The sequence below is a fragment of the Canis aureus genome, chromosome 16 (assembly GCF_053574225.1).
Source record: "Canis aureus isolate CA01 chromosome 16, VMU_Caureus_v.1.0, whole genome shotgun sequence".
Classification (NCBI taxonomy): domain Eukaryota; kingdom Metazoa; phylum Chordata; class Mammalia; order Carnivora; family Canidae; genus Canis; species Canis aureus.
The window spans coordinates 9,245,306-9,265,933 of NC_135626.1; the positions used below are offsets into that span (position 1 = coordinate 9,245,306).

General features: G+C 47.4%; 1 protein-coding gene across 1 annotated transcript in view; it reads left to right on the plus strand.

Annotated features, from left to right (window-relative positions):
• The first annotated feature begins 3,263 nt into the window (after window positions 1–3,263).
• The window catches only part of CFAP77 (cilia and flagella associated protein 77), a 130,490-nt gene continuing 113,125 nt past the window's right edge, over window positions 3,264–20,628 (plus strand). The window contains exon 1 of the mRNA XM_077851187.1: window positions 3,264–3,531. Coding sequence (XP_077707313.1) covers window positions 3,343–3,531 — 189 coding nt within the window. The 5' untranslated portion in view covers window positions 3,264–3,342. The remainder of the gene's footprint in view (window positions 3,532–20,628) is intronic.

Genomic DNA, 20,628 nt, shown 5'->3' on the forward strand with positions numbered 1-20,628 from the left:
CCGGGTCCTCCCGGAGCGCAGTGGCGTGGGGTAGAGCGTGATCCGACAACAGAGAGGGGACAGAAGTCCCCGCCTGGCCTTCTGGCTCGCGCGTGCGTTCCGCCTCGTCACGTTTTTGCAGAGCTCGTTCTAGTTCAGGAGTGAACCAGGCGGTGAGATACCTGAACTAAGCAAGACATAAACAAATGAACCATGATCCTGTTACGTTATCCTGGGGAAAGGAAAACAGGGTACTGTGCTGGAGAGTGAGGGTGGACAGCGAGTGTGGATGGAGTATCGTAGTGCTGTGGGTGGAAGGGGAGTGGTGCTGTAGTTCTGCAGGTGGAAGGGAGGTAGCGCTGTAGTTCTGCAGGTGGAAGGGAGGTAGCGCTGTAGTTCTGCAGGTGGAAGAGGGATAGCACTGTACTACTGCAGGTGGAAGGGAGATCGTACTGTAGTATTGTAGGTGGAAGGGAAAGAGTACTGTAGTACTGCAGGTGGAAGGAGGATAGCAGTGTAGTACTGTAGGTGGAAGGGGGATATCCAATACTGTAGTACTGCAGGTGGAAGGGAGATTGTACTGTAGTTTAGGTGGAAGGGAAGGTTCTTCCAGAAGTAACATTTGAGCTGAGTTGTAAATGATAACAGGGAGTAGAAATCTAAATGGAAGATTGTCCGAGGCTGGAATCAAGGGCAAAGGCCCTGCTCTTGGTCACTGGTGGAACTGGAAGCCAGCCAGGCAGCTTGAGCAGAGTAACTATGAGAGAGGGTGGTAGAAGTCGAAGGCAGAGGTGGGCAAAGGCTACTGCGTTAAGCTGACTTGAAGCTAGAAGGATCCTTGTATTCCAATCCTCCTGTTGCAGCTGTGCCCTGAAGAAACTTGGCTCATGATTCAAAGTAAAGCTTTTAAGTCGAGGCTAGTATATAAACTACTCAAACTTTTAGACTCATTGAATAGTGGACATAACCATATTGGCAACTAGTTTTTTCACTGAATCCTACAACTAGCCCATGTGGGTATTGTAGGATTATCTTTATGAGGTGTTACCAGCCTCATGCTGTGGATGAGAAAACTAGGTCTTACTGTCATTTGTCCAAGGGGACTTATGTGGCCCAGGCAAGATTCAAGCCTGTGCTCTCTCCACTACTCCACTAACCTGCCCCTCCCTATGATAAGGAAAGATGTTGGGGTTTGGAGCCCTCAGCCAAGAAAGAATTCTTAAGTTGTCTTTGGTGCAAAAAGGTGGTTTTATTAAAGCATGGGAAGTGGACCTCTGTGCAGAGAGAGCTGTACTCCTCACGGGAAGTGATTGATTATATACTTTCAAATTGGGAGGGATTAGGGAGAGCCTAAGTCTCTAAGGAATTTTGGAATCAAAGTGTCCAGGACCTTGAGAGGGCTAGTTATTGTTAGGAAAAGGTCATTTATTACAGTCTAATAAAACCCGAGTCACCAGACCCTTCAGATGTGTATGGGTGGGTCATATGCTTGGGGGATGGTTGCTAACATGTATCTTGGGGGGTAGATATAAAGAATGCTTCCAAGGGAATTTTTATACATTAGACTCATAGGATCCTGGGAGTCAGGCTAAGGTTGCCTCTTGCCCTTAGCAAAGTATTAACATCGAGGCAGCTGAGTTCCTAGAGGAATGTCACTCTGCATGTTTCAAGGACTTGCCAGTGGGCTGTAGGTAGTAAGGACATTTAATTTTTCTTTTGCTTTGGTCTCCCACATCGCCTATACCTACCACCTGACTTCCTCTGTGTGAACTGCCATGCGGTTTTGATTAAAAGTGCACACCCTGTATTTCTGTGAAAGTCTAGAAGTAAAATAGGCTGGAGAAATCATAAGTACATACCATATCACACACCACCATTGCCACCACCACCACCGAGCAGCTGCTCCAGGTCTTGGATGAGCGACTGGAAGTCAGTATGATCTGCCCTGGAAATGCAGTGCTCGTGTTGTCCACTGTTGGTCTATAAGAACTTGAAGTGCAAGTTTGCTGCTGATGCAGCTTGCTCTTGGTAAACCCTCTTACCCAGAGCGTTGTGAGTATTTGAGAATTTAATGAAGATGGTGAGGGATGAACGAACCCACAAAAGGCCGGAACTAGAAGGCAGAATAGAGATCATCCAGGCCAGTGGTTCCAAAAGCACTGTGCCAATCTCCTAAGAAGCTTTTAAGAAATAGATTCCCAACTTGGCACACAGACATCAGGCACTACTGTTGTATCATATTAAGATCCATGGACATGATAATGACACTGTAGTACTGTCAGAATGTCCCTGTTCTTGGCAGATTCATGCTCAAGTATTTAGGGTCAAATATGATGCTGTCAGCAGATATTTTCAAGATGATTCTGCAAGGTGTGTTGTGCATGGTGAATTTAGGTGAAATCTATATGGGTTTTCACTGTACTCATTTTTTTCAAACAATTCTGTAGTTTCAAAACTTCAAAATTAAAAAAAAAAGTCCAAAGGGAAGATTTTTTTTAAAAAATGCAGATTCCCAGATCCCATTTCCAGATATTCGAAATCAGTGAATCTGTATTTTTCTATTTCCCTCCATTCTGTTGCACGAAGTTGGGTACCACTGATCATAGACAATTCTAGACTCTCCTCCTCACCCATTTCGCAGGAGAAAAAACTGAGGACGCAAGAGGATGACAGATTCAAGATAACCCAAGTGGATTAGCGGTAACATTAGGCCTACAACACAGATTTCTATTTCATCAGGACAAATTTAGCGCTCCATCTGGGTGCGTGCGTGTGGCGAGGGGAGAAGAGTGGGAAGGGGCCAAGAGTGGAGGGGAGTGGGTCGAGGGAGGTATCGCCTGGGAAGTCAGGTGTAAATGGCCTTCTAGAGCCTCCTTGCTTTTCACACAACCGAGTGGTAATTCTTGTGGGTTTTTTGTTTGTTTGTTTGTTTTTTGTTTTTCATATCCGTTGAAGAAAGCTCGAAGCAGTTCCCCTTTGGTGGCCACGAGTAGTTTCAGGAAAGAAAACCCGGTCGCTCCGCCCCGGCGCCGTTGGCGTCCCGTCGCCATGGAGACAGACCGTTCCATTCCTCCTCGAGGGGTGGTCTTGATTTTCTGTCCGTGCCCAGTGTGCCGAGCGGTGCTCACAAGTTGTTCCGAGGAACCAGAGGGGTTTATTTCGGGCGCTAGGGCTCCTTGCGGGGAGCGGGTGGCGCGAGGCGGGTGCACGCCCCTCCGAAGGGGGCCGGGCGTCTGGGGCCCCCACGCCCCGAGTGGCGCGGCCCGAGGGGGACTGGCTGGGGGCCTTCGGAGCTCTGCGCCCGCCCGCCAGCAGGGAAGCCGCGAGGATCCCGCCACCCCGGGGCCGTCCCGCAGCCGCAGAATGCCAGAGGCCCAAAGCTCCCGCCAGGACCCCCGGCGATGGAAGAAGCAGCCGGTGCGCCGCACGGTCAGCCACATCTGCCCGCCCCCGCGGCGGCCCCTGACCGTGGCGGACATCCGACCCGGCATGGAGAACGAGAGGCTGGGGGTCGTGCGGGATTCCATGTTTCAGAACCCGCTCATCGTCAAGGTGAGCCGCCCCCACGACCGCCGCCCGCCTCCCGCCGCCCGCCTCCCGCCGCCCGCCCGGCGCTCGCCCCCTCGCCGGGCACCCACGGGCCCGGGGCTTCCACGGCCGGCCCGAGCGCACTGTGGGAAGCCCCCCCCCCGCCCCCGTCCCCCCCCCTCCGCTCTAGACAGACCTGGACCCCCGAGCCGTCCGGGGTCGCGTAGCCGCTCTGCGCCTCAGTGTCCTAATCTTCCAAGTGGGATGCTAAAGGCGCTCATTAAAGGGACTGACCGGGAAGGTTGAATAGAGACCCCTGGCGCGGGGCCTGGCACGCGGGGAGCGCGCAGGGTCGGCTGCTGCTGTTCACCCAGGAGTCTGCCGGGGAGCCCCAGGGTGACGGGCAGGGAACACGCACCCAGACTATGCCCTTGCTCGCCAGCTGCCAGCCCTCTCGGGGTGCAGCCGCCTCCCCCCTTTCCCCTGCACGCCTGGGCGGCTTCCTTGCAGCGAGCGTTCCGAATCCCTCCTGGAAGCGTCGCTTGACAAGTTAATTTCCATCCAATCACACTCTGACCCAGAATTACAGCCCTAAGAGAAAAGAGCTGGAAACTCTGCCCTGGGGACTTCGCCGACACCAACGAGGGAGGGGCTGCGATTTCTTAACCAGATCGCCTACCCTTTTATTGCACGCACCCTCACTTCAGAGGTTTCGGGACTGGTGATCGCCCAATGCTGGAGTAGCATCGCCTTTCCCGAAGCCACAGGAAAAAGTCGCGTTGAGGTTTGGCCCTCGGGGAGCTGGTCGGGAGCAAGATCCTCTTGTGCCGCTGGAGGGCGGTGTGCTTTCAAAAATGCGCGCAGGTCCCGGGTGCCAGAAGCAGAAGGCACAGGTGTAACCCTGGATTCAGTAACAATGTACCTGAACGCGCCAGGAGCTCGATTGGAGCCCAAAGGTTTTTGTTATTTTGTGTTTTGTTTTTGTTTTTTGGTACAGGGAACCTGGGCTTTCTTTTTATTCTTATTTTATTTAAATTGAGTGAATTAACATATAACGTATTACTGGTTTCAGAGGTAGAGGTCAGTGATTGATCAGTCTTCTAGGGATGATCGCATCACCCAGTTACCCCATCCTTCCCGAACCTGGGCTTTCCTAACATCCTGCTATAATTAGCTGAGTTCACTGGCTCCTAAGAAAACATTGACTCTTTCCTCTTGCCTTCCCCAAATTTTGTTCCAGGGCTACCCTCCAGGGGACAGCTAGCTTATCATGCTAGCACCCTTCCATCTAATATGCTCCCTTTCTTAGCACCCTCCCCCCAAGTGGAAAAGAGTCCTTTATTTATATCTAGGTGGGAAGAGCCACTCTCAGCAGACAGATGGGACAGATGGGGCTCACCTTTCTGGGATGGAGGGGAGAACCAAGTCCTTCACCTCTGATCAGCTGCTTTAGTGTTGTCATTGCTTTCATGCAGGCAGGTATTAGTAGGCCAACTCCATTCTGCTTACATATAAAATAAACCGCATGGGGCATCTGGGTGGCTCAGTGGTTGAGCATCTGCCTTCAGCTCAGGGTGTGATCCTGGGGTCCTGAAATTGAGTCCTGTAGCGGGCTCCCTGCAGGGAGCCTGCTTCTCCCTCTGCCTGTGTCTCTGCCTCTCTCTGTGTGTCTCTCATGAATAAACAAATAAAATCTTTAAAAATAAAATAAACAGCATTATAGAGTTATTAGTATTCTTCATGGTGAATTAGTAGTGTGAGATGCCCACCCCAAGCTATATATGGTTGACCTTTGAAGAAACAGACTTGAAATTGGACCTTAAAGTGTGGAGAGTTAGATTCTGATCAGGAGCAGACCAGGAAAAATTCAGCTGTCTGGAGCCAAATGATTTCACCCTCCTTAGATCCTAAGTGTTCAAATGATCTTATGCCAGTCCATTTATATGCAGGTTAAAAAATACAGTACAATACTGTAAATGTTTTTTCTCTTCTTTGATTTTCTTAACATTTTCTTTTCTCTTTACTTTTTTGTAAGAATACAGTATACAGTACATATGACATACCGAATATGTGTTAACCAACTATTGGCTGTTAAGACTTCTGCTCAACAGTAGGCTGTTAGTGGTTAAGTTTTGGGGGAGTCAAGAGTTATAGTTGTGAGGTGCCTGATTCACTCAGTCAGAAGAGCATGCGACACTTGATCTTGGGGTGGCTAGTTCAAGCCCCACGTTGGGATTAGAGCTTACTTAAAAAAAAGTTATAGTGGAGTTTGAAGTGCTTGGGAATCAGCACCCTAATCCTTGTCCAAGGGTCAACTGTATATACATATACACATACATACCGATAGGTATATGCATATATATGCACCTATGTATATGCACACATATATTACACATATATGTACATTTTATGTGTATGTGTACACACACGTACACACAGGCATATATGTATATTATATATATAATACACATGTGAGAGTAAAACTCTCCCTCCCCTCCTTCTTTTCCTTTTGCTCACCCTGTATATCAAGAAAGGCAATATTTGGCCTCTGGATGGCACTAGCTGAACAGCTTCCAGATAGAATTCAATGCCTTGATTCCTGAAACTGCACTTCAGGGTTAGAAAATATGCAGGAGATGACTGACCCACAGCTGGAGGTTCTTGTCTTCAAGGCAGGAGATGAAGAGCAGGACCAATCTGGCGGGTGGCCACTGAGCCTGAGCAGCAGGAGGCTACTTCCAGGAGCACTCTGGTGATTGTGCCTTGCTCTTTTCAGGTCAGGGACAGCTAGCCTGTCTTTATTGTCCTCCCTCCAGTTCCTGATGGGCTATAAGCTCCTTTCTGTAGCAGTCAAGATTATGTCCACATTTCAATATTTACAACTACTATAAGATTTTCCACCAAAACCTGGCCTAATTAACAGTTGCAGAAACATTGAGAGCAATAAGGAACCTTGACTGTTACCTTTTCCAGACCCTCCTTACAAATGGATACATGGAGGTCGTCTGTGGTGAGCCCTTTGCACAAGGCTGTGGCAGAGCTTGGGTTAGAAGCTATGTTCACTTGGCTCCCAGCCCAGCATTATTCTCCCACTCCAAACAGCTTCCTACATTTAAATGAAATTTAAATTGTGAAAATGCTTTGGGATTTTCAGCTTTAAAGCAAAGGAGATTTGAAAGCATTCAAGATTGTGGAGCCTTTAAAAACTGTTTTTGTAATACGTTGCTGGGATTCTGTTGTGTCTTCACTGTGGCACACCAAGGCACAAGGCCAAGTTTCCAGAACCCCATGTGAGTGTGTGCCTTCTTGTGTGTGACGGAGTTGGGAGTGCCCTCTCCCGAGGGTGTCTTTAAGAGGATGAGGATGAAATATATTTTGGTCTTGTCTGAATCTGAATCCGAAGGTTGCATCTATATTGAAAAATATACCACCTTTGAAATAGTCATTTATCCCACCGTATTGGGGGGAGGGGTTGTTGCTCATATTGTTTTCTCCAGTGAATAGGATCAGGATTTGTTTAATTTAAAATGCAGACACACTGCCTGAACAAACCCAACACTGCTATTTCACACCCATGGAATTTACCAGGATGTATACACATCAGTTATTCAAGAACATGTCTGCAAGATGCCACGGCAACCAAGTGAAAAGTGAAAAACTCAGACATCCAAGCAGGTACTTTATCTACAAATGCTCAACAACTACTTGCTTCATTTAAAATCAAGCCCACTGGTTATTAGTGGGACTGATTGAATCAACTGGGTGTTTTATGTGGCCGCAAAAAAAGAGGTAAATGTTTTCCATTAGAAAAGGCTTCTACCCTCTTGTATAAAGTGATGTGCAGTTAGCCAGTTTGCCTTCAAATGTGACTCTCCGGGAAGAATAAAATTAAATAGAGAAAGAACCAAGCTTCTTTCGGCTTGATTCCCATTCCCCCAGAATCCTGTGACTCAACATAGGATCCTGCTACAGTAGCCTTCAAGGCTCCTTCACAGAAGCTGTCAGGGTGCACCCTGCCTGCCATCGGAACTCAGGTGATATCTTGTCAATACAATTATAGGGGAGAGACTGCTTGGTTTGCTCCACTGACAGCCTCGAATCTTCTGTCGCCCTGGAGAGGCAGGCAATGTACAGGGGTGGAATTTATTGAATCGAACACCCTTAGAAAGTGCAAATGATCATGGCACCCGATTTTTTCATAATTTATTATGGACTTTGTTTTTCTGTGGGGGTTTATGTCACAAATAAGAAGTGCATGCATTTGTAAAATAGAGTCATAAAATCACATCATTTGAGGCTGGAAGGAGGCTTACAGATATCTAGTCCAATTTTTTTTTCTTTCTTTCTTTTTTTCTTTTTTTCTTTTTTTGAGGATGTTAAGGCCCAGAGAAAAAAAGACACTCTTTCAAGGTGCCCTCTGACCTGGTCACAGAGGTGGGATGAGATTTGTGTCTCCTGACTTCCAGCCCTGTGCCCTTCTGGCCACATTACATAGCCAATTAATAAATTAATGACAACCCAGATTGGTTACTTCTATATGGCAGGCAGTCAAAATAATGTTCACCAATGAATCGGACTCCAATATCATTTTTCCTCAATGCTCCTTCCAATGTGAGCTCTACTAACTTCCCAGGATTTGTTGGCAGCCAAGAAGTGTTTATTGAAAGTTTACTAAGTGCCCAGTACCATCCTAATCTCTTTTGGGGGAGGGAGGGCGTAGAAACAAGTTCAGAACTCAGCCCTTGCCCTCTTCTCCCCCACAGAAGTCACAAGGAGTTAAGTTTTTAGCGAGGAGATGGAGCGTATATGTGTCTATTGCTTAGCACAGCACCTGCCTTTAAAGCAAGCTCTCAGGAAATTAGCCTTTATTGTTGCACACAAACACACACAGGCACACACATGCATAATAGGATAAGCAATGTCATGGGTCACTCCTGGCAAGTTTCAAGTGTACCACACCAGCTAAAGGGTCCAGCTTTAGGGGGAAGAAGGTGTGAACAGGACTTGGGGGGCTTTATGAAGAAACAGACTTGAAATTGGACCTTAAAGTGTGGAGAGTTAGATTCTGATCAGGAGCAGACCAGGAAAAATTCAGCTGTCTGGAGCCAAATGATTTCACCCTCCTTAGATCCTAAGTGTTCAAAGGTTTCCACCCCAAACGGAGTTCTGATTTTTCAAGACTAGGTGCTGCTGCTGGGATCATTATCATTATCATCACGAGGAAGCATTTATTTAGAGCCAGTGTGTTCAAATTGGATGCTCTACAAAATTAGGCAACCACACCATGCCTACTAATGGTTTAACATCTCTAATAAATATTGATGCTGGTGAACATAAATGCATAGAGACAAACGCAAAGAAGGCAGGCAGACAAACACGGTTGTACAAATATCCCAGCGTGGGTCAGTATTTTTATTACGTTTGAGTAAAATATGAAAATGTTACATTCTGCTTTATCTGTTGAAGAGAATATACCTCTAATGGTTCAAATCTTTTTACATTCAATTACGATGTAACAGGAGAAAATAAAACGTTAGGAGAGGGATGAAAGACTGAACTGCCCATCCTAATGGCTCCTCTCGGCTGGCCAATACATAGGGTTCATTTCTCCAGGGAAAGCCATGGGGTTCTCTCTCTCTTGGTCCTTTGTACTTTTTTTTTTTTTTTTTTTTTTTTTTAATCAAAGCTTACCCCTTCCAAGTGCCCAGTAACACCATTTGGTGAGCAGAGGCTGAAGCAGTGACCCAATCTCTCTGCTCAGGCTTCAGCTTTTCAGAAAGCCAAGTTGCTCCCTTGTAGGCTTCTTACCACTCTCTGGGGTGGCTGCCCCACTGGAGGAGCCCACCTTCCTCCATCCTTCTGGAGAAGGGGTGCTTTGGCTCTGAGACATTAAGGAAAATCAATCCTTGGTGTGGTGGGAACTCAGCCACCTTCTGATAATGTGGCTCTCCAAACACTGCAGCATGGTGGGAAGGCCATTCCCTCAGGAAGAGTTCTGAGTCCATGGTGAACAAGTCAGCAGTCACTTCTAGCACCTTCCAGAATCTTCCAGGTTCAAGTGCTATTCATTGTATAATTCAGGCTGCCTTCTCCTTTATTTGAAAGACAAAGTGTTCTTGATTTACAACTGGCCCTGTGGACAAAATTTCAAATCCCTGTTTTCTATTGCAGTGGTTTTCAAGCTGTTTAGTGGTCACCAGAAGCATTGGAGTTCCCATTAAATGTCTGGGTCTCGCTCTTCTTAAGAAAATGCATCTTTAATTGTTGAAAAAGTGTAATGAAAAGGAAACTCAGTTAAAAGTGTTCTCGATGGAATGCTAACACTGAGGAAGACCAACTCATTAGCTATTGAGTTGACTAGTTTGGGGGTGTCAGTTCTGTGTTTGTGCTGGAGCCACAGTGAACATGTCAAAGACAGGGAGGATTGTAACTACGTACAGATCTTTCTGGACTCTCAGGCTGGGTGAATCTGTTCTCATGGGACGTTGTGCATAGCCATGGCCCCCAGGAGCTGGGCTCTTTCAAACTCAGACCCATTGCTCCTGCTTCACAGCCTTCTGGCTGGTCGGGCAAAAACAAGTGAACACACAGTCTCAATCACGTTGCATTTTGATTGGTTTTAGTGTATATTGTAAATAATGATGTATGCTTCTTGTCTGACTTTTGTATTTGTAAAAAGAAAAAAAAAGAAAAGAAATAAGAGCATTTGTTGGCATTGGTAACAATTCAACTCTCCATGAAATTGCTCCTTGACTCTCTTTTCAAGCTCCTGAGTCAGTAGGACTGTGTTTTTTGTTTTAAGATATTATTTATTTATTTGAGAGAGAGAGAGAGAGCATGAGCAGGGGCAGCAGCAGAGGCAGAGGGAGAAGCAGACTTCCTGCTGAGCAGGGACCCCCAATGTGGGACTTGATCCCAGGACCCCGGGATCATGACTTGACCCGAAAGCAGACGCTCAACCACTGAGCCAGGTGCCCTCAATGAGGACTGTTAAAACAATTCCAGGCTGTAGCTATTGTTGTCCTACAACCACACACACACACACACACACACACACACACACACACACACACTCACTCCTAACCAGGCAGATATAAAGCTGTAGCCACCTCCTGGACAGAAAGGCCAGCAAACGCAGATGGCAGCCTTTGGATCCAGGCAGATGAAAGGGTGAGCTTTGTCTCAGTCACTTTCTTGGTAACGTGTCTTACCTTTGAGCCTCAGTTTCCTGTCTGCAAAGTGGGTGATCGTAACTGGCACCTGGGCATGGGGGGCTCGTGAGGATTCAGTAAGATGACATGGGTATGCTGCCCCCAGAGTGGATGCTTCTTTTCCTTTTCCATTATTCCAATTCCAAATATTTGTGTTCCTCCAAACAACCTTCATGTTCTCATACATCAACTCTAAGTATACGTTGTAAATCTGAACTTATAAAATAAATTTATAACGAGGCAAATCTGTGCAAGTGCAGCTTTGTCCCTCTCTTCATGCTCCTGTTGAAAGAAAGTGTCACCCACTGATGGTAACCACACTTGCTGTGGTGAGAATTTCGTAGTGTTTATAATTGTCAAATCACTATGTTGTACACCCGAAACCAATATGATATTGTACGTCAACTCTGCTTCATCAAAAGAAAAATACCGTTTTCCGCCTCATCTCAAGTTTTGTGCAACCATGTGCCCTGGAGCTGATGAGTTCATCCTGGCTGAATGAGAATGGCTCGGTTTGTAGCTCTTTTGAGGGTCCTTGGGCAAGTGACCTCACTTCTGAGCCTCAGTTGCCTCATCTATAAAGTATGGGTGCTGATACCTACCTTGCCCTTGTCAAGGATGCAACAAAGACTGATTTAAATGAGACACTGTCTTATGGAATGCACAATGACCTTATGGAATGAACCAGGGCTTCTCAACTGAGGGAGGTGCTTTTGCTCCCCAAGGAACACCTGGTCATGTCTGGAGGTGTTCTTGGTTATCACCACTGGGTTGGGGGGGGCTATTGGCATTGAGTGGGCAAAAGCAAGAAATGCCGCCCCTCAATGTTCTCTAATGCACCTCCAGCCCCCGCAGCAGGGAATTAATCTGATCCCAAATGTCAACATTGCTGAACCCTGAATCAGAGAGGAACCGCATGGAGCATTCATGGCTAGCTTCCTTATGGTCCAGGGGCTCTTGAAACTCAAAACAAACACTGTAGCAGTGAAACTGTTCTGTTATAATTGCTTCTCTCTCCCTTGTTTGGCTTAGTTTCCCCTCTCACATATTTTATGGCAATTTTATTGATTGATTGATTGATTGATTGATAGGGTGGAGGGGTGGGGACAGAGAGAGAGGAAGAGAAAGAGAATCTTAAGCATAGAGCCTGACATGGGGTTCCATCTCACCACCTTGAGATCATGATCTGAGCTAAAATCAAGAGTCTGATGCTCAACTGACTGAGCCACTCAGGTGCCCCATTTTATGGCAATTTTAAATCTGTCCCCTCTTTCTCTCAGTTATAGCTTTCAAAAGTTTTCTGGCTTTTATCTGGGGCTTGTCTATCTTCAGCCTCACCCATGTTGTTTAAAAAAGTAAAAAGTGTTTCCAACAATTCATGCAGTGTGGCTCATTAGGTCATCAGATAAACACTATTGGTGCAGAGGCTGGTTTGTTGACTAACCGTGGACCACCACACAAGCTTTGTTGCCCTGGCGCACCACTTTCCAAGGGTTCGGTTTGATTTGGTTTTTCTCAGCATAAACTCATCTAGGATCTTAAACAGAATTGATCTGGTACATCAGATATTAAGCTCTTGGTGGGCCAGAGCCCCATCATAGCAGGGCCCTTATACTGTCATTATGGCACTAAGGACAGTATCTCAGGAAAGCAAATAAATGTACTTTATAAAGAAAACAGCTGTGTTTTTCCACCCAATAATTTAAAGGCACATCAGCTTTCGGTCAAGAAACTGACTTATGTGGGTCAATGAGCAGAAAGGTCAATGTGCGGAGCACACGGGTGGCAGGGACAGCAGCTGGCCAAAACCACTGTAGAAAACACATAATGAGCCCAAAAGAGGGATTTTTGATCTCTATGTGAACCACATAATACATATTTGGGAGACCAATGAACCCAGATGCATACAAGATAAATTTCTTTGCGTGGATCAAAGTCTATTGTATGTGCCCAGAGAAATGAAAGTGGAGATTCAGAAAGTTTTGGATTCTAGGGCCCAGCATTAGTGCAAGGCCATAGCTTGGCCAGGTGGCCCACCATCACCTCAAAGCTGCGTCACAGTACCAGAGAAAAAATGCTAGTGAGCTCAGACTCCACAGTCCCCCATGGCAGTGGGGCCGCCCAACGAGACATTGAGAGAGGTGATATATATAAATATAGATTTACTGGGTTTCTTTTAGATTTTATTGTTAAGTAGTCTCTACACCCAACATGGGGCTTGACCCCACAACCCCGAGATCAAGAGTCACATGCCACGCCACACCAGCTGAACCAGCCAGGTGCCCAAAGAGACGTGATCTTTAGGCTATAACATTTCAGTTGAGGGAATTAGAAAAGTTGCTGGCAGCCTTGTCGGGCAATGTTACTGGACAGTAGTGAATTTGTATTGCCCCATTCAAGTGCCATTTTAATGTACCCATTATGTAGAATTGCATTCATTTCCTCCCTCTGTCCTCCAGTAGGTCTTTTAGGACAGAGAGGTTAGCTTGCTTATTTATTGGTTGGTTGGTTGGTTGGTTTATTTGTTTCTTTTTTAGTGTGTATTGGAGACTGTCAACAGGCCCATCAATCACTGAGCGAGTATTTAGTAAGCCCCTACTGTGTGCAAGGCACTGGTGGAAACATAAGAGGTTTAAAGATTCATTTCCAAGAAGTATATGGTCTGGTGAGGGGAGAACCAGACTTTGCACACCACGACCAATAATAAAAGTTACTATAAAGGTGAAGGAGAGGAAAGGAGAGGCAAGAGGGGTCATATCTCAAAGCTTGTGCACTTGGGCTGGGGCTCTGGGCCAGGCTGGGTGCCAGTGGGTGCAGGGAGAGGAGGGGCACCAGGGGCAGGGGTGGCTGGCCTGAGCAAAGGCACAGAGTCTGAAATGGACGAGGTTCTTCATGAAGAATGAACGACTGTATGAGCCTGTGTTCATTATAAGGAAAAGAGCAGCAGATATATTCATTCACTCACTGCTTGGATTAAGAGATACTTCTGAGCACCTACATACAGGAGGCCCAGAGCTAGGCACCCAGGATATGGGGGTAAACTGACCTGGAGATAGGCTTTGCCCTCAAAGAACTTATAATTTAGTATGCAGAAACACCCAGAAAAGCAGCTAAGTGGGACTGATACAGTGACTGCCATCCTCCTGATGGATTCCTTGCTTAGTGCTGAGGGCAGCACCCTGGGTGGGGGTGGGGTGGAACATCTCCCAGGCCAAAAGGCTTGAGCAGCTTGTGCTGAATCATAACATAAAGATTGGTAAGTGTATATAGGGAGCTGGGGACGGGGGAGAGGTGTATCCAGGTTTTGTATGGCCTGTAGCTTATACCATTTTGAGATTCCTCTTAAAAAAAAAAAAGGGATGCCTGGGTGGCTTAGTGTTTGGGTGTCTGCCTTTGGCCCAGGGTGTGATCCCCCCCAGGGATCCGGGATTGAGTCCTGCATCGGGCTCCTTGCAGGGAGCCTGCTTCTCCCTCAGCCTGTGTCTCTGCCTCTCTCTCTCTCTCTCTGTGTCTCTCGTGAATAAATTTTAAAAAATTTATTCATGAGAGACAGAGAGGCAGAGGGAGAAGCAGGTGCCCCACTGAGCAGGGAGATGGGTGTGGGGCTTGATCCCAGGACCCCAGGATCACGAACTGAGCTGAAGACAGACGCCTAACTGACTGAGCCACCCAGGCTCCTTGAGATCCCTCTTTAAGGAACAGATAAATCATGTTGGAAATTAAATCCAAGGGCTTGGATGGGGCCATGTGCAAGGAAGCAACTTTGGGGAAGAGCCAGCTTTCTAGGAAAAGGTGTGGAATGTTGAAAGGGGCCTGGGGGAGGAATGCCCGGATGAGCAGACCCGAGGGTCCTCAGTTCTAGTTACCTGTCATTCGTTCACTCCGTAAGCATTGTGTCAGGGACACCAGGCCCCAGGACCACGGTGATGAGCTCTCAGCCTACTACACAACTCTTGCTGACTCTGAAACCTTGGGAGAAACTCAGCCTCCCCTACACACCTGAGTGGCTGAGAATTACCCTAACCAAACTTTCATTTGGTTATTCCACTATTTGCAAAATGCTTATGAAGGGGCCAGTAGGTGCAAGTCCAGGGCTGGGCTTTGAGGGCAGCTGGGCGGAAGGAAGGGCCTCAGTTTCCACCTGTAGGCAGCTTGCAAGACCCTGCTGAAGACAAACAATAAGGCACCGTCCCTTACCTATGGAGAAGCAACCCAGAGGAGGACTGGCCACTAAAAGGTGTCAACCAGGAGTCTAGGGGAGGTCTACCTGGAGGAAGTGACATTTTAGCCCAACCTTCTGAGCTGAGTAGAGGTGGTCAGTTAAGAGGTGCTGGGGCAGAGTGTGCAGGTGGGCCATTGGTGGAGACTGTTTCTGGCAAAATAAGAGGTACCTCGATGGCAAGGAGGAAGTTGGAACCCTGGAGGCTGCAGTGAAGCGTCAGGGGAGTAGTGCTGAAGGGAGGTTGGCAGGGAGTGAGACTGGATCTGGCCAGGCCTCCAGTTGGCCAAACTGGATAAACAGGGAAGAGCACAGAGGGCTGCGAGAAAGGCCCAGAAGTCAACAACGGGGCCACAGAGCCAGCGCCTCCCTCCCTACACTCATGGGGACACAGGCCAAAGAGAGGGGGGAGCCCCCACTGGGAGTGCTGTGCTGTGCTGTGTGTGGTTTGACTGGAGGGACATTGGGGCGCCCTCCGCTGCCAGAAGCTGCTGGAATGGACATATCATCCTGTCCCCTACCAGGCCTCACGTTTGGAGCACAGCCATGGGTAGGGGTAGCGACTGTAATTTGTTTACTTTTTGCAAATTAAACCAGCCCCCTGGCCTGTCAGGCTCCAGAATCTCCACAGCCCTTTGAGGGAACCTGCTGGAGTGCTACCCAGGGTCCCTCAGGGCCAAGTGCTGGGCTTTGCGGCTGCCTCCGAAAACTTTGTGAACTGTCACTGAAGATTTTGCTCGCTCTGTAGGCACCCAGTGGGCATAAATTTGGAGGTTTGAGCAAATCTTTCAAAAACTCCCCTTCTAGGAGGAAAGCATCTGTCTGGTGTTTCTGAAAGCTCCGTCTTTTCTCAGGCAGCTGCTCTCTTCTTCCCAAAGATCCTCCCTGAATCGCCTGGCTGGATGCTTGGGCCTGACTTCTCCAGAATGGGAACTTTGGGGAGGAGGCTAAGGCCTGGGCTCTGGGTTCCCAGGAAGCTCCCGGCTGCAGCCCCATTTGGCCAGCAGCGACCCCAGCAGCTGATACCAGCTGTCCTCCGCAGAGCCCACTGTGTATGGGGCATTATCTCCTTAAAGTCTCTGCAACAGTCCTAAGGAACAGGATTGGTGGCATTCCATTTTACAGATGGGGAAGCTGAGGCTTAAGGAGGTCACACATGTTTGCCCACGGTCATCCAGCCAATGAGAGGAGGAGCTCAGCTTCGAGCCTGGGCTGTGACTCCATGGTCCGTGGTCATAACCATTGCACAGCTCAGGAGAGCTTGGTGACCATCCATACCACCATCTGTTGACTACCTACCAACTGCCAGCCTCTTCCATACAGGATCTCAACTCTGCAAGGTCATGGACCTTTGGAGAATGACTGAGGTCACATGGAGGGTCAGTGGCAGAGTAGGGGCTGGCACTGTGGCCTGTGCAAGTCCACTGCTTGTCATGGTCTTTACATGTTGTGCCACACTCCCATTTCCCTGGAGACTCCTTTGTCCCGGTGGAGGAAGAATCCAGTTCATCTTTGCCATCAAATCTACATCAATCAGAAGGGTCAACATCACCTGGAGGTGTGCTTTCTGTTCTCGAGGAGCTTGTAGCCTAGTTGGGCACCTGCACACACACCTGGAAGTGGCTGCATGAGGCTGAAATCAGGAGGGTCAGGGTAGTGAGGGCAGGGAGTGGCTGTTAACAGGGGGCTGTTAACAGAGTTGGTTAGCAAGTCCTGGAGGGGCCGCAGGACTGGGTAGCACTCAGCTTGCCATGTGGAGATGAGGGAAGGTAATTTGAGATGCAGAAATGGCCAGACAAGTGAGAAATGGGATACCCCAGAACTTGGGTGTGTTTGGAGGACAAGTCTGGAGTGAGCCTAATGTGAAGAAGGCAGGGCAGCAGGAGGGATGTGGCGCCAGATTGGGATGGTGTCAGGGGCCTGCACTTTGGGTGAACGAATTGTTTCAAGAAGAGACAAGCCAGAAGGGGGTCACACACCTGACGAATGGATACCTGGTTTCCCGAGAAGTCTGGAGTTTAGGCTGTCGTACCTGTGCACATCTACCTGCTTGCTGGGGAAGCCTGCATGCTTGGGGGACAACTGGCCTCTGGGCTGACCAGACTGGCTTTCCCCTTTCAAAGGGAAGGCGCCCCCTCCTCCTCTCCGGCCCATCACCCCGTCCCCTCCCCGCCTCCCTAATCAGCGAGAGCAAATTGTTATCAGATTAGTGCCAGCAATGAAAAGCACAGTCCCTCTCACCCTCCCAGTTAGTTAGCATTTAGATAGACTGTGACAGGGGCCCACACAATAGGCATCAAAGCCCTCTAGGGCGGCGGGAGGGATTAATTTCTTTAACCAACAGGCCTGATCTGGCCTAACTCATTACCTTGCCTTGTCAGTGTGGATGTTAGATTCGATTGAAGATTATACCATTTAGGCCTGTCTCTTGTTTTCTGCTGAAACTGGGGGGGGGGGGGGGGGGGGGGTATTGAGTTGCACACGCTCGCATCGCCCGCGTCAATACTCAGCGGCCTGAGGTTCTAATTCTGCTTCATTTAAACTTCATCAACTTTTCCAATCAAGTGGAAGGATCCGAAATAGGCTCTGTGAGCAGAAAGGCCCGCTTCCCTTTGTCAGATAATTTATTCTGTTTTCTCTTCCCTCCCAGACTTGCTCTCTTTCTCTCTCCAGCCTCGCTCCCCTCTCTCCCCCTCCTCACCCCGGTGCTGAAAATGAGATTACAGTATTTAAATGACTATGATAATCAATCTAGGGACCCGGAGCTGAGATTGAGGTTAATTATTCTTAACAGAACAAAGAAGCCAGATGCCTTTGGGGACTCGGAGGTGCAATCTGGGTTTCTTGCTTGTGTTTTTTTCCCCCTGAAATTGCAGTTTTAGGAGTCTTTTCTTGTTCCTAACTAGGCACCAAGTGTGATTCTTAGCGGCGGCAGCCCCTAAGAGAGCAGAAATGTAATTTTGAGCTGATACACAGCTAACGGCCTTCAATCAACAATTTTAATAGGAAAAAAAAAAGTCACTTATATGGTATGAGTACAGATCTAATGAAAGGGTGATCATTTACCTTATTTATTTTTAAACACACTAGGAATAATTTCCCACTGCGTTAGAACTAGTAATTACAGCCGCACAGTGCACCCGTAAACTTTTGAATGAAGAGCCTTGTCACTCAGGCGGTCTTCTCCCTGGCAGCTTTTGCCGCTATAAAAGTTGAAATTTTGTCATGTTTTGGCTAATTGGAAACAGGGTCATTATAGCATTGAAACTCTACATGAAAGTGACTTGTTCAATTGTTACCTGAAGCATTCACAAGCTGGCCAGTCATCGCGCCGGTGCCTACCCCCAACCTCAGCTTCTAAAACAGAGAGAATCAAAATATGTATATTTCTTTGTCTCCCTCTGCTATCTTGTCAGAGCTGTTTTACATGCTGCCACCCAATGTTATCTTTTATTTGTGTCAGGAGAAAGGATTTGACAAGTTCAGTATACAATGTTCATTTGGCAAGGCAAATTTTTCATACCAATTTTGAGTGGGAAATGAAACTATCTTTCAACGGAATGAGCAACATCATTTTTGGACAGACTTATTATGAGAGAGAGGATTGCAGAACTTTATTTCCTCGCATGATCCTGAAAAGTCTAATCCATTTTTTAGAAAGTAGGATTTGGTTTCCACACGCAACCCTAGTTGGGGGAAATAAGAAAGGCCCGTAATGTCTTCAAAGAGGGATGCCTACTATTATATTCCCCTCCCTGCTCCCTACAAGTTATTAATAGGCTAGAATAAATTGTTGCTCTTCTATATTATAATGACTTTGTTTCAGGCCCTTTAAACTGCGGGGGAGTCTCTGACAGTTCTCTGCATTTGCAAAGCAAAATATTTAATAACCACCATCGTATGAAGGAGCAGCAAAGACCATAAGCAACCCGATTTGTGAGGAGTGACCCCCCCCCACCTCCCTATCCTCTTTCCATCACTGTTTACCTAAAAAAGAAGACTCTCTCACCCTCTGTGCTACCAAATTCATTTGGGGCAGTGGTTTATGGTGACATTTTTCTTTCTTAAAGCAAATATTGACTCACCATGGGGAAATTAAAACTCCATTAGGCATTGCTACATTGTACAGCGGGCTGCATTACAACAGCCAAGCTACTATTAATTGGTTTCTTCCTCAGGAATAATTCAGGGAGGGCCGAAGCAAAGGGGAAAGGGAAGATGGATCGAAGCCATAATTTCTTAAAATGACACCATCTAGATCAGCCAAGGTGATCATTACGTGGTTATTAATCTAAATATAAAGAAGATGCCGCCTAATAACATAATGAATTTATCAATGCAAAAAGCCTGCGGTCGGGTTATTTCCAGGCTGGGCAGAATGTATTTCAAGCCACACGTGGGCCAGCCTCGGCCAGGTTTGGGCAGCTCAGGACTGCCTTCCCAGAGCACGAGCAGCCCTGATTCTTCTTTTTCGGTGTAAGATGTTTTTCTTTCCCCTTCCAGCCTGTTCACTGCTTCCCTCCCAATGCGAATGCTCTGCTTTTCTGCAGCACCCCACTCCCTCTCTTGCCACTAGCTCTTTTTGGGCTGCCCAGCCCAAATCCACCAGCCCCATCATGACTTCTCTGGTCCCTCTCGGGTCTATTTTTGCCCTCCACCTGAGTTGGCTAGGGCTGCTGTAACAAATAACCACAATGTGGACAGCTTAAAATCAGTTTATTGCCTCCCAGCCATGGGAGCTTAAAGTCTGAGATCAGGGTGTTGACAGGGCTGGTTCCTTCTAGGGGCTGAAAGAGAAGGATCTACTGCGGACCACCCTCTCTGGCTTGTATTTGGCCGTCTCCATATTCACAGGCATACTCCCTGTGTGGGTGCTTATGTCCATATTTCACCTTTTATAAGGATCTCAGTCATACTGCAGTGAAGGGTCCACTCTTCTTCACTAAGACCTCATCTAAATGCATTATCTTCAAAATGACCCTATGGCCAAATCAGGTCATATGTTGAGGTACTAGGGGTTAGGACTTTGGCCGGTGACTGGTTTAGGCTTGGGTCCTGGTCCTTGGTCCATGAGTTGTGGTAAGGATGATGGGGCTATCAGTAGAGTGGCATCCTTTGTGTTGGATTTGAGGCTGCCGTCCTGATGAGGGCTGTGGATATGGCAAATATTTAGAGCTCTGTTGTCCCTCCCCATGTGGTGTGGACCACTCATAGGATACGCAGTCACATACATTCCTGTGCCGTTTATGGTACTTTTGCCTTGTTGGTATTTAATGCTTAAGCATAACTAATTTGGGTCACTAACCAAGTATACAATACTCCTGGAGGGCAGATTCCACAACATGCTTCTTTTTATCTTCCACAGAGCTATTTATCCAACCATCCATCCATCCATCCATCCACCTATCCATCCATGCATTGATCCATCTTGTGTTTTAGTCAACAAATAGCTTAGTATTCACTGAATTTCCAATATACGTGCCTGGCACTGGGCTAGGCAATAGAGAAAGATTGATGAACGAAATTTGACTTGATCATTACTCTGTAGAGCTTTACAGTCTAATCAGGCAGATAAGCATTAATCAAAACATCAGGCATAAATGTGAGATTTCAAGCATGGTAAGAGCCAAGGGGGAGAAGCTTCTGGTACATCTGATTGGGAGGCTTCAAGTGGGTGCAGGCCAGGGAAGT